Consider the following 13,497-nt stretch of genomic DNA (forward strand, 5'->3'; position numbering starts at 1 on the left):
CTTGCTTGAGAATTGGTAATCTAAGGGTTAGCAATGTAGGAGCCATTTCCTAGTCATATTGGTAAAACAGGAATGAAGGAACCACACATAATGTTTGTGTAACCCACTAGCATCCCTCTAGCTGCAGGAGGAGTGGGGTGGTTTGAATCTGAATTGACAGCAGACCCTCCTATCTGGTTGCACTTGCCCAACCCTACATTGTCGTAATAAAAGAGGTTTCCTCATGCCCAAGTAGGGGAGGCAATTACCATGACATAACCAGTAAATGTTCACTTGGTCTTGGAGGGAGTCTGCAACTTTAAGGGTGGAATTCAACATTGCATTAAGGAGATTGTTCCATCAGTGCAAGCTCCCCTTTCCACATGCTGTTCTGGGGCGTTCTTTGGATGCTCCAGAGGCGACATGGGAGCATGAGGGCCTGTGAGTAGAGGAGAGGATCAAGTCCCCTTGTACTAGCAGAACTCTCAGCACTTGTTCCTGTTAGCTGCTCTGTTGAATCAAGCCCTTAAGTTTTACAGTATCTGTATCGATCGTCCATAATGGGATCTTACAACACAACAACCAGAAACTCAAACAACTTTCTTCTCCTCATGGCTCATGTTTGCATGATTAAATATGGTATCTACCTGGTCTGTCATTAAACTGAAGCTCATTGTTCCGCTTCCTTTGGAGCATCACTCTGTCACAGTCACTGTGGTTAAGCCACTATGATGTCACATTGGTAAAAAAGTAGTGCTGTAATTACAGATGGACATCGAGACCAAACATTCCCCATTGGATGCATGGACCTTTTTCCAGTAATGGAGTGGTTTAGGCCTTGTTCACACAGACCTCTGTGTGCTTGTTGTGCAGAGGTGCTGGGATTACGGTCATCATCCTGAGAGTATCTGTTGATGTGCAGCAAGCATATTATAACTTTTGAAGTTACAGATAGGTAGCCGTGTTGGTCTGCCATAGTCAAAACAAAAAAAAAAAATTTTCTTTCCAGTAGCACCTTAAAGACCAACTAAGTTAGTTCTTGGTATGAGCTTTCGTGTGCATGCACACTTCTTCAGATACACTGAAACAGAAGTTGCCAGATCCTTCTATATAGTGAGAAGGTGGGGAGGGGTATTACTCAGAAGGGTGGTGGGAATGGGTGGTTGGCAGATAGCTGTGATGAGCCTGTTGACTACTCTTAACAACTGCAATAGGTCTTACAGGAAAAAGCAAGGGGTGAGAAGGTGAAAAATGGCTTTGTCATGTATAATGAGATAAGAATCCAATGTCTTTGTTCAGACCAGGTCTCTCCATGGTTTTAAGTTTGGTAATGAGTTGCAATTCAGCAGCTTCTCTTTCCAGTCTATTTCTGAAATTCCTTTGTAGTAATACAGCTACTTTGAGATCTTGTATAGAATGTCCTGGGAGATTGAAGTGTTCTCCTACTGGTTTCTCTGTCTTGTGATTCTTGATGTCCGATTTATGTCCGTTTATTCTTTGGCGTAAGGTTTGGCCTGTTTGTCCAATATAGAGAGCTGAGGGACACTGTTGGCATTTGATGGCATATACAATGTTAGACGATGAGCAATTAAATAGTCCCGAGATGGTATGTGTGATGTTGTTGGGGCCAGTAATGGTGTTGTCCGGGTGTATGTGGCAGCAAAGTTGGCATCTGGGTTTATTGCAGGCTCTGGTGCCAGTGTCCGTGTTACGTCTGGTTGTAGTATTATTGTGGGTTAGGAGTTGTTTAAGATTAGGTGGCTGTCTGTAGGCAATGAAAGGTCTTCCTCCCAGAGCTTGAGAAAGAGAACTGTCATTGTCCAGGAGAGGTTGTAGATCTCTGATGATGCGTTGTACTGTTTTAACTTGGGAGCTGTATGTGATGACTAGAGGTGTTCTGTTATTTTCTTTTTTGGGTCTGTCTTGCAGCAAGTTCTCTCTGGGTATCTGTCTGGCTCTGTTGATCTGTTGTCTAACTTCATCTGCTGGGTATTTTAGTTCTAAAAAGGTTTGCTGTAGATCTCTTAGGTGAGAGTCTCTGTCTGTAGAATTGGAACAGATACGTCTGTAACGTAGTGCCTGGCTATATACAATGGACTGTTTGGTATGTTTGGGATGGTAGCTAGAGGCATGTAGATATGTTTGTCGGTCAGTTGGTTTACGGTATAAGGTGGTGTCTATGCGTCCATCCTGTATTTTTATAGTAGTGTCCAAAAAATGTATTTCTTGCATAGATTGATTCATTGTTAGGTTGATTGTGGGGTGAAAATCATTGAATTTCTGGTGGAAGGTGTCCAGGGTCTGTTGACCATGTGTCCAGATGATAAAAATATCGTCAATGTATCGCAGGTACAAGAGAGGTTTGAGTGGGTAGGAGTTTAGGAAACGTTGTTCTAAATCTGCCATGAAGATGTTGGCATACTGTGGGGCCATGCGGGTGCCCACTGCTGTGCCGCTGATCTGAAGGAACAGGTCATCACCGAATTTGAAGTTGTTGTGGGTAAGGACAAATTGGCAGAGTTTGGTGGCAAAGTCCGCTGTGGTTTTATCTGAAATGGTGTTCCTTATAGCTTGTAAACCATCGTTGTGTGGGATGTTGGTATACAGAGATTCCACATCCATAGTAGCTAGTATAGTGTTGTTGGGAAGATTATTTAAAGATTGTATTTTCCTCAGAAAATCTGTGGTGTCACGTACATAGCTGGGAGCACTGATGGCATATGGTTTCAGAACAGAGTCCATATAACCGGAGACACCCACTGTAATAGTGCCAATACCTGAAATGATGGGGCGTCCTGGATTTCCTGGTTTGTGTATTTTAGGTAGAAGATAGAAAGTTCCTGGTCGAGGTTCTGTTGGTGTGTTGGTGAGGATCTGTTCTTGGATGTGTGGGGGTAGCTCCTTAACAATCTTGTTCAGTTCTTTTTTGTATTCTTGTGTGGGGTCTGAGTCCAATTTTATGCAAAAGGCGGTATTGGAAAGTTGTCTGTGAGCCTCCTGAATGTAGTCAGTTTTGTCCATGATAACGACAGCTCCACCTTTGTCTGCTTCTTTAATTATAATGTCTGGGTTGTTTCTGAGATTATCTATGGCTCTCCTTTCAGCATGGTTTAGATTTTCAGAAATAGACTGGAAAGAGAAGCTGCTGAATTGCAACTCATTACCAAACTTAAAACCATGGAGAGACCTGGTCTGAACAAAGACATTGGATTCTTATCTCATTATACATGACAAAGCCATTTTTCACCTTCTCACCCCTTGCTTTTTCCTGTAAGACCTATTGCAGTCGTTAAGAGTAGTCAACAAGCTCATCACAGCTATCTGCCAACCACCCATTCCCACCACCCTTCTGAGTAATACCCCTCCCCACCTTCTCACTATATAGAAGGATCTGGCAACTTCTGTTTCAGTGTATCTGAAGAAGTGTGCATGCACACGAAAGCTCATACCAAGAACTAACTTAGTTGGTCTTTAAGGTGCTACTGGAAAGAAAAAAAAAATTTTTTTTGTTATAACTTTTGAATTCACACTTGATCAGTGCATTGAGCATGAACAGTGAGCAAAGTTGGAAATGATGTGTCAGTTTATATTTAATGACAAATATTAATCAATAAAATAATGTATTATAATAATGCTGTATGATGAATATATTGATCAAGTGTTTACATTAATCATCCTAACAAAACAAAACAAAAAAGGCCCCATTACTGCAAGACGTAGAAATTTTCTTATCAGCAAGCATTGCTGTTATATATGGAACCTGACAGCATCTTTGCAGAACCACCAAGAATATTAAATTGGGTTGCTTTCCCATTTTCCTGATTTTCTTCACCTTGTGTCCTCGGGTTAAGAGCATCATTTTCTAGCCTCATTACTGAGTCCCGAATCTGTCTTCCCAGTGTAATTACATTTTAAACTCTGGGATCAGCTGGTAACGCTAAACTTATTTGCCATATGACCCACAAGAATCTGTAAAGAAAATCCTTAGAGATGAATGTTTAGCCAGCTCCTGTTTAATTCAAGTCAAAGCATCATGCTGCCTGCAGGAGAAATACAAAAATAAATGTATGTAGTATAATGCTGATAAAACAGCACCTTCTATATATAAATGATTCTTCATGCAAATAGAGGCGAGGCAACCGATTATTTCTTCCACCTCTTGAAATAATTTTCATGCCTAGGTTTTAAAGCTATTTTCATTACGTTTATCATTTCTCTGAGGAGGCATTCCAACTATTCCTCACTGTGTGGTTGGAAAGCCCAAAATGATGTGGTGGTTTAACAATTCAATGTCAGTGGCATTTTAGTCATGCCAAAAGTTTTAAAACACATCATCTAGTGAATTTTGAATACAACTATGTGTGACACCTACAACATCTTTAAAAATCTCATTACTATCTAAAATATGGCTCAATTATTATTCATTTAGGTATGTGAGGCTCTGGCAAATCCATATAACACTGCCCAGAATGAAAGAGGCTTAACCTCAATGTAAAAAACAAATAAAGAAATATAATATATTACATTTTTACCTAAATGGTCCCACATTGGACATCTCCTTGCTTTCTTACTTCTTTTTTGTACCTAATATAGAATCATGTAGCTAGTTCACACATGCTACAAAAGGAGGCTTGTTTATACACTCTCATCATGTGGCCCTCCTGATGTTGCTGAAATACAGCTCCCATCATGCCTGACCATTAGCTATGCTGGTTTTGGCTGATGGGATTTTGAGTCCCAACAACATCTGAGCCAGGTTCTCCATCCCTCATGTACACAGTTACACAACCACATAGTCATATTAAAGTTGAGAAGAGGACACACAGGAAAAATGGCAGCGGTTTTCACAATCCCATAATCATCAGTTTTTTTTAAAAAAAAATGGAAACGGGTAAGGAAAACACACTTGCCTAATTTTCCACAAATATGGATATGATACTATTTGTGCCATCGCCAAAATGTATTTCTATTTCATAAACTTGAAAAACAAAATAGAATTGTTTACATTCTTATTTGTTTTGGTAACAAGATTCCATGAGCTCAGTAAAGCAAATGGTCCAGGACTTTATTGAGTCGTTTATTATACTCACATAAATGCCATGGCAATAATATTGTAAGCACCAAGTGAACTCTTAATGAATATTAGATAATTAGTTTTAAGAGCTGCAAGAGATCCTCTGAGATGGAACTAGCAACTGACAGTAGAACTAAAATACATGAAAGTCTTCCGTAATGCAAACAGAACACAGGAGAGAAGAATGCATTCAAAATAAGGCATCCTATAGACCACACATCCCACATAGGCTGCATTCACCCTTGTGGGTTCATTAGCAACCATTTCTGAATATATTCAACAGGTATGTTGTCATAGCTGACCCTTGTTCATGGTCACATATCCTAGTTAATTCTTACTGCAAAATAATTGCGAGTACATGACCTGTAATCCAAACCCAGTTTTTAGGAAGTAGATTGCAATTTATTCCATCAGTTTAAACTTCAAGGGAGCATATGATTGAAAAGTGACAAAAATGAGTCCGCTGCATGTATTTGTGGATACCTAACTGTTACACTGGCGGTAATGAGCTGTATAACCTGAGTTCTCTCTCCTGATTTCCCCCCCCCCCCCAACTTTTCTTTCTTCTGTTTCCATTGAAGATTAAAGTATCTGTAGCTTCTGGAGGCAACTGCATTCGTACATACAAACCAGAGATAAAGAAAGGAAGCTACAACACTGTCATTCTCAATGTAAAGACAACAGTGGCCGACAATCTGCTTTTTTACCTTGGAAGTAACAGATTTGTAAGTCTGCATTCGTTTTCCTTTGGGGAAATTTTAATCCGATCTGTACACCTGTAGCAAATGTCAATGTAAATAAAGGCACAGTGGAAGGGCAGGGAAACTAAGGTTAACTAAATAATTGTAATTCACCGTAAGGCAAACAAAGATCAAAAGGACTGTCTTTTAACCATGCGAAACAGATTTATAAATTATACAGCTCGTTGATGTACGTTGGGATTGTGGCAGAAAAAGCTCACTGTGTAGGGCTCAGTCACTATTCTCTGATTATTGCTTACGGGAAGTGGGAGGGGCCAAGGCAGTGAGGTCACTGTGATGCAAATTCACCTGCAGGAGGATCAGATGGTCTCTGCTGGTTCATTTGCACTGCACCAGCTTCCACATCTCACCCATCAACCTCCTGGTAAGAAAAAGTAAGCCGCTTGATGAGAACAACCTTAAGCATGCAATTCTGTACATATCTACTCAAAAGCAATTCCTACCGAGTTCAGTGGGATTTACTCCCAGATAAGTGTGCATAAGACTTATGCAGCCTAAGGTTATAAAAGCTGAATCAAAAGAGTAAAGTTATCTTGCAATTATTATTTTTTCTATCAGCCAGGAAAAAGATGGCTGGCAGAAGACTGATTGGGAAGGAAGTGTAAGAAGGAAAGGATTCAGCAATCCCCTGCTGCATGCAGCACTTTAGATGACCCGCCCAGCCCCTTTTCCATAGGAAATCATCATGGCCAGCATTGTAACAGATAGTCAGGCCCCCACAGAGGTCCAGAGAGGCCCAGGACACAGTTTTTGAGGCCTCTGCTGTAATGGATATTAAAAAAAACATGGCACAAGGAAACAAAATAAGACACCCAAGAAAAGAAAGGGAAACATAATTTGAATGTTTATTTATCAGATGCTTTCCTGGCCTTTTTCTGTACAAATGCACTACTTTGCATCTCATCAATAGTAATTACTGTTATATTAGTATTATAATAAAAAAATAATTTTTTATTTATATCCCGCCCTCCCCAGCCAGAGCCGGGCTCAGAGTGGCTAACAGCAGTAAATATATTAGTATTTACTGTTGTATATTACTATTATAATAGTATTTACTATCGATGTAGAACGTGCTTAGTCCTGGGAATGTCTGCACTGATAGGTTGTGGCTATAATTTTCGCTATATGTTCAAATAAGCCAATATTTGAAATAAGCCCACAAAGAGGAAAAATACATGTTTATGCTATAATTAGAGTAATTCACAAAAATGGCATGTAAATCATGATAAGAAGTAAATCTCCAAAAGGAAAATTAAGGATTTTGAAAGATTATTCCACCTCAAGTGATGGTGACTCATTGTCCTCCACTCACATCTTTCTTATTTTCATTATTTTACTAATTCTCTCACTTTGCCTTGCGTTTTTGTTACTGTCTCTGCTCCCAAGTAGCTTTGCTATTATTTCTCTAAATAAGTTGAATTTTTTTAAAATGAAATGTCTTTTTTGTAGACTGACTTTTTGGCCATCGAAATGCGTAAAGGCAAAGTGGATTTCCTGTGGGATGTGGGATCCGGTGTTGGACGGGTTGAATATCCAGATCTGACAATTGACGACGGATTTTGGTACCGAATTGAAGCATCAAGGCAAGTACTCGCTTTTTCCATACAAGTCTCATCACACACACACACACACACCCTTTGTATTATGATATAAAATGAAGACGCCATGTTTCAATTTCATTTGCTCCTGAGATTAAATCTTTCCTTGTTAAAAGCAGGGCGTTTTCAGCAGTGGTACTAGCATCAGTCGTACTACTACCACAACTTCTTCCCCGAGGGCTTTGGCCATAGTTTATCACTTCCTGTGGGTTAAAAAGTACTAAATTATTTACGTAGGTTTTTTTCTGAATTGATGGCCAGTAACTTTCTGTTGATATATGAACAACATTTTATAATGTCTAGATACTGTTGTCTTGTGTAATGGTTCATGCCACATGCATTCTTTGTCAGGAGCATCGTTATTATAAAATGTAATGCAAACCCGACTAAGACTCTTAAGAATGCACAAGTTTTTATGCAGTTTAATCATGACCATATCCAAGATCAGGCCTTTGAACCTTACCCTCCCGTAAATCTTTCTGGCCCTTCTCCCCCAAAAGATTGTGCCAGCAGTGAGCATGAACATGATGGGACATACTTAATCTATCACAGAAGATTATATAATGCAGTGATTGCAGCATATATAGTATATAATTCTGACCTTATTTTCTTTGAATATCACACCCTGATAGAGTAATTCTGAAACAGAAGTGTGGGACCCAAGTTTTATGGGGGGCATTTTTATTATTCTTAGAAGTTATAGCAGACAGGAATTCCATTGACAGTACTAGTTAGATGTCTATGCCAATTAACTAGCCACCTTTATGAAATATACTAATGCTTATTCATGATTCGTTAAGTATGTTATACGACATTGTAATTATATGTTTAGTAATACATTTCATTTTACAGTCTAATTATACAGTAGGCACCATTAGAATAGTTTAACGCTTTTGCCGGTAATTTGCATGACAGTGCAATTTATGTTATTTTCTAGATAATATTCACCAGGGAATGCCATGCATATCTTGTTCAGATTATCAGCATGTTGAGGCAAAGTGAATTGGAATTTAAAGGCCTGGCACTTGCAGAGAAAGAAAAACTTTGATAAATATTTCTGCTCCATAAATGGAAGGATATAATTGATGCATGAAATAATCAATCTCTGTGGAATAAATTAATGCATTAAAGGATTGTTGTGTTTCATTTTCTTAAAAATCAATGGAAGGTTTTCAGTTTTTAATAAAAGTTTTTAATTGAGAGCTTAATCTTTCATTTGTTCCATTTGAATAAACCTGAGATATATCTTTATTCTGGTTACTTCCTTTTAAAACAGCAGAGATTTGTTTGGGGTTTTACAGACACAGTAGTTCACAATAAGTAGTGGGCTTAATGTTTATTGCTAAGGAACCTTCCCTGGAAGCAGCAGTGAGATTGTGTGAGGGTCTGGCATCACTAGTCCCCAAATACTGTGTTGTGGCCCTTTGGAATGTTTGTTTGTTTGTATGTTTGTTTGTTTGTTTGTGAAGGCAGCACCATTCACGGCTTCACCGGATAATGAACTACTGTTAAGGACACCTTTAGTCGGGCAGCTGTGATGAGGCCTAATCAATAAAGAGTGGCCCACTGGCTGATCTCCTTCATGAGATCAACAGCTAGTCAGTTACGCTGTGACCCACAATATCTCCTCATAGGCTAAAAGTTCTGCATAGAAATTCAAAAAATGTTCTATTGTATGTGTAAATTTCTTTACTGACTCAGGACTTTTAATGAGCCTATGAATTCATTCATCAATGGTTCCCATATCTCTCTTTTTTTTCCTCATGAAGGACTGGAAGAAATGGCACCGTTTCCGTACAGGCATTGGAAGGTCCTAAAGCCACCATTGTACCAAGCATTTTCAGTGCAATTTCTCCACCTGGTTACACAATTCTGGATGTGGATGCAAATGCCATGCTGTTTGTTGGAGGCCTAACTGGCAAAATAAAGGTAATGGGTTGTTACTTCACTAGTCCAATTTAATCATGTTACCATCCTTTGATTTACTTTCTTTTAGATTGAGCAAAGATGGCAATCTTAGTCAAATGAATGAAGCACCCTTCCATGTTCAGTAGCTCTTATCAGGCTGCATAGAAGAGCTCGGGATCAGGCTATTTATATTTGAGGCATCAGGTGGTTCTTATTTATCATCGCATCCAGTGCATGCTTACTCAGAAATGAGTCCTGCTGCATCTACTAGGTCTTACTTCCATGTTGATATACATGGGATTGCACCATCAGTTGTTGGTCTCTATCTGCAGTATGCTGCAATGCTGCTTATATTGGCTAATCCAGTAAGCATTCTGGGTATTTCAGATCATTTGCAGAAGGGTGGTTGTGGAAATAGGTGACAGACTATATATTTTATCAATATAAAGGTGACGATATTAATGGGGCATGTTGCTCTATGTAATGCTTTCTAGCAATCCAGATCAATATCAAATCCTTTTCCAACATTACTGAAGAACACTGGATATAGTTTTATAGAACACAAAAGGCCTGCAGTGTTTTAAAAGGGGTCACAATCACTATTCCATTAAATCTGGGACTAAAGTGCTTATAACTGAGTGAAGGATTTCAGTATTAGCTTTCAGATTCCTTTTATATTGCGGGATATGGCACGAAGAGGCAATGCAAGCACATTTTTCATTCATTATGGGTTCATATGGCATAAGGTCAGAGCTTGCACACACTCGCGCACCTATATCCTAGCAGTCGGCTCTGAAGTGAAATCTAAGATTATAAGTGGGTGATGTTGGATACTTTGCACAAACACTCGGCTGGAATGACAAGTTTGGAAAGATGTTTGACAGGCTATGCAGGTATCTCCCAAGCAGCTCTGCATCCAGTCTGTCAGTCAGACTGAAAAACAATGACAATGTAGAGCGATCAAGATACTGTCAATCAGTCTGAAAAAAAAATACTTTAAAGAATTACTTATTTCTGTGTCTGAACTACATTCTATCAAAGTTAGAGTTATTTCTGTGCCTGATCTAGCAAATTGTATAATTTTTGTGTGCAACATTTTATTTTATTGTTTATTTTAATAAATAAATTTATAAACTGTCTCACAGAATAAAGCCATTGAAGCAAAAACAGTTATAAAATTGAACTTCCACAATTATGGGGTTCTACTTCAAGGAAAAACCTTCTTAAACAAAAATCTGCACTGTACCTTTAAGTTTCCTGATGCAAAAGGAGATGAGGCAGCCATGGCTTCTGTCTCTCATTGCCCCCCTGTCCTGTCATCTGCTGTGTGGCACACCTGGAGTTAATGTTCATTACACCTAAAAGAAAAATAGTCCATGAGACAAATGGGCAGAAGAAGCTGCCCAACTCCCAAAAGATACAGTGCAGTTCTGGCAACCATAGTAAGATGGTACTTGCCATTTCCCCGTTTTAGGATTTTTTTAAAAAAAAATCTATTTTTCTTCCCTCTTTCGACTTGTCCCCCCCCCTTTCCAATGTGCTTTTTCAGTTTTACTCCAGTAGAATGCAGTGCCTGCTCATCATGAAGTTCTCAAATGTGCCAATTAAAATATTCACAATGACCTTGGAACAGATCGCCCATGTTGTTACACTTTCAAGTCATGCCTCACTTTGAAAGTCAAGTTGCTCTTCTCCATATGCTCACACATTAATATTTTTAATAATCATAATTGCTTCATGAAAAGTAGCAGGTGCTTGTGTGTCTTAGATTGCTAAATATCTGGAATTGAAACTAGCTCACATTGATGAAGTGAAACATAAAAGAAGATTGGATACTTTAGAAAAGGACAAGTTCCTCTTGGAACAAATACTCTAAAAGCAGTCCATATGACCTTAGCCAAGTATTTTGGGGGGAATTTAAATGTTAATATTTCTGGCTTGTGAATAATAATTATAATAATAGTAATAAATCACTCCCAACTTATTAATTTAACTTTGTCAAGAGTCTACTCTGACTGCTAAACAGTGAATCCTAGTTAAGTTCCCAGCTTCTCTTTCGGACATTCTAAGGCAGCATTCACCAGATGGTGTGATGGGACCACACCACTCACCTGACCGCTGGTCAATTGTGTTGCTGCTGCTTACCAGGAAGGAGAGGGAGAAGGAAAACGTAGTGGTAAGATCGGCGCAATGCAGAGGCACTGGTCGGAATTCTAGGTTGGCTCTGCCAGAGTATTTGCACCTTGCTAACCATGCCACCCCCTCTCCCCATCTACTTCCTGGTAAGCAGCAGCAGCAGAACCAGCCAGAAGTGAAATGGGAAGCACCAGCCAACCACATCATCTGCTACTGGCAGCATTATCTTTGCAGAAACCACCTAATGGATCTGCTCATATAGTATGGAAGAGCTTTAGGATTCTCTGAGCTTAGAAGCAGTAGAGAATCTCAGGCACAGAGACTGAGTGCTACCTCCCTGGCCCCTCTATCTGGCCCTTGGGATTCTCACCAGGCCACACCCCTCACAGCCCTGATCCATGCCCTTCTCATGTGTTTTGGCCTGGCAGGGATGTGTTCTTGAATGATGATAATGCCTTTGGATTGCCTGTATGGAGGATGGAGAGGTGTGTGCAGAAACCTCTATTTTTTTGTATGGATGGAATGTGGCCTACTGTACAATGTTAAGAATCAAACTTGTTCCACCCACTTTCCCCCCTGGCCCTGCACATCACTGGCATATGGCCCCTACAAGGTTGCCAGTGAGAGAACGTGGTCCTTGACTGAAAAGGTTCCCTACTCCTTGTCTAAATGGCTTTCCCCTTGGAGAAACTTTCACATGGCTTGAATCAAGCAGGTAACACATAGCTGCTTGTTTGAGTCGGACAACTATCAGCAGGAAGGAAAGGGTGTAATGAGCAGTTATTCTCCAGGATTCATCTCATGGAATCTTCATTTATAACAATGAAGTTTTTCACAACCACCAGATGTATAGCAAAATATCAGACTTTCATCAACTATTAAATGAGTTCAAAAGGAGACTGTTTGATATTCCAACTTCAACTGTGAGCACACTTTATAATGACCGGGAAACCATGAAGCGATGAAGGAGGCCAGTCCACAGTTTACCAACAAGGAAAGCAGCCTCCATAGTGAGATCCACTTAGAATGGCTTTGGGGGAAGACTGCAGATCAGCCTGCTCTCGCCTCCTTTCATCACCGTTTAGCATCCTAGTATGTGAAGCCACACAGCTGACCTCATTCAGCAGACTAGCAAACTTCTTGTTTTTGCATTAGTGTACATTCCTGGACACAAAGGATTGGGTCCATTTCAACCATTTTTCCACATCAGTTGAAGACTAAAAAGTACTTGGGGACTTTCGAACAAGCAAATGCTATCTGCCTAATAAACCAGTGACCATGTACTCACAATACCATTGTCCATTAACCAAGAGCTCAGAACTCAGTCTGGATGTTTTCTGCTTCCAGAAATCTGAAGCTGTACGAGTTACTACTTTCACCGGCTGTATGGGAGAGACTTATTTAGACAGCAAACCAATAGGACTATGGAATTTCAGAGACATTGAAGGAGAGTGTAAAGGGTGTGCTGTCAGGTAAGATTTTGCTGTATATTGTCAGTGTTATTGCTATTGATGTGCAGGTTACCTGAACCAAAAAAAAGTCATAATTCTGTTAAATACCAAGTTGCCTAAATAAATTCTCCCCTGTGTTTTCATGTTTCTCTTCAACAGTTTCAGTATAACAAATGCCAATTACTAGACAGAAATGAATAACCACATATGCTTCATAGATACAAATCTGTGCTTATCAACTATAAATGAGGCATGGATGTCGGAAGCTAAAGATATATCTTTTAAAAAGTTAAACCTATTAAGGTTCTCTAAATATCACCTCTAAATATATTACAGCTGGTTCATATGGCCATTTTCATATAGGAAATGACATTTTGAAGCCACCCTAATTTGATTTTTTGGCATAGGAACCAAGCTCATGAAAGTCTGCTCATGCATATCCAATCCATGTCTGATTGACTGGTCAACATGCTAAACAAGATAATTGTAGAGTTTGCATACAACACAGGACTAATTCCTTCCTCTTCTTTTCTTCTTCATAAAGTATTGATTTGAAAACACATAGTGGGGATTGGGAACCTCCGGCGTGT

At 39.5% G+C, this 13,497-nt stretch overlaps 1 protein-coding gene and 1 long non-coding RNA gene across 15 annotated transcripts in view; one reads left to right on the forward strand and one right to left on the reverse strand.

The window, feature by feature from the left end:
- The window catches only part of LAMA2 (laminin subunit alpha 2), a 359,840-nt gene that overhangs the window by 307,696 nt on the left and 38,647 nt on the right, over positions 1-13,497 (forward strand). For all 13 annotated transcript variants that reach the window (XM_083607541.1, XM_083607530.1, XM_083607532.1 and 10 more), the window contains 4 exons: positions 5,635-5,778; positions 7,264-7,397; positions 9,182-9,341; positions 12,804-12,928. In XM_083607541.1, the coding sequence (XP_083463667.1) occupies positions 5,635-5,778; positions 7,264-7,397; positions 9,182-9,341; positions 12,804-12,928 (563 nt within the window). The remainder of the gene's footprint in view (positions 1-5,634; positions 5,779-7,263; positions 7,398-9,181; positions 9,342-12,803; positions 12,929-13,497) is intronic.
- LOC310760031 overlaps positions 1-13,497 on the reverse strand; it is an 82,823-nt gene that overhangs the window by 22,534 nt on the left and 46,792 nt on the right. Inside the window, exons 2-3 of one of the 2 annotated variants that reach the window (XR_014546706.1) lie at positions 10,567-10,678; positions 7,418-7,615 (exon numbers count right to left, since the gene is read on the reverse strand). This is a non-coding gene — a long non-coding RNA (uncharacterized lncRNA). Of the gene's footprint in view, positions 1-7,417; positions 7,616-10,566; positions 10,679-13,497 lie in introns of those variants that run through there. The other variant, XR_014546705.1, reaches the window with a different exon arrangement.

This window comes from Podarcis filfolensis (genome assembly GCF_964270895.1).
Source record: "Podarcis filfolensis genome assembly, chromosome: 3".
In the NCBI taxonomy this organism is placed as follows: Eukaryota; Metazoa; Chordata; class Lepidosauria; order Squamata; family Lacertidae; genus Podarcis; species Podarcis filfolensis.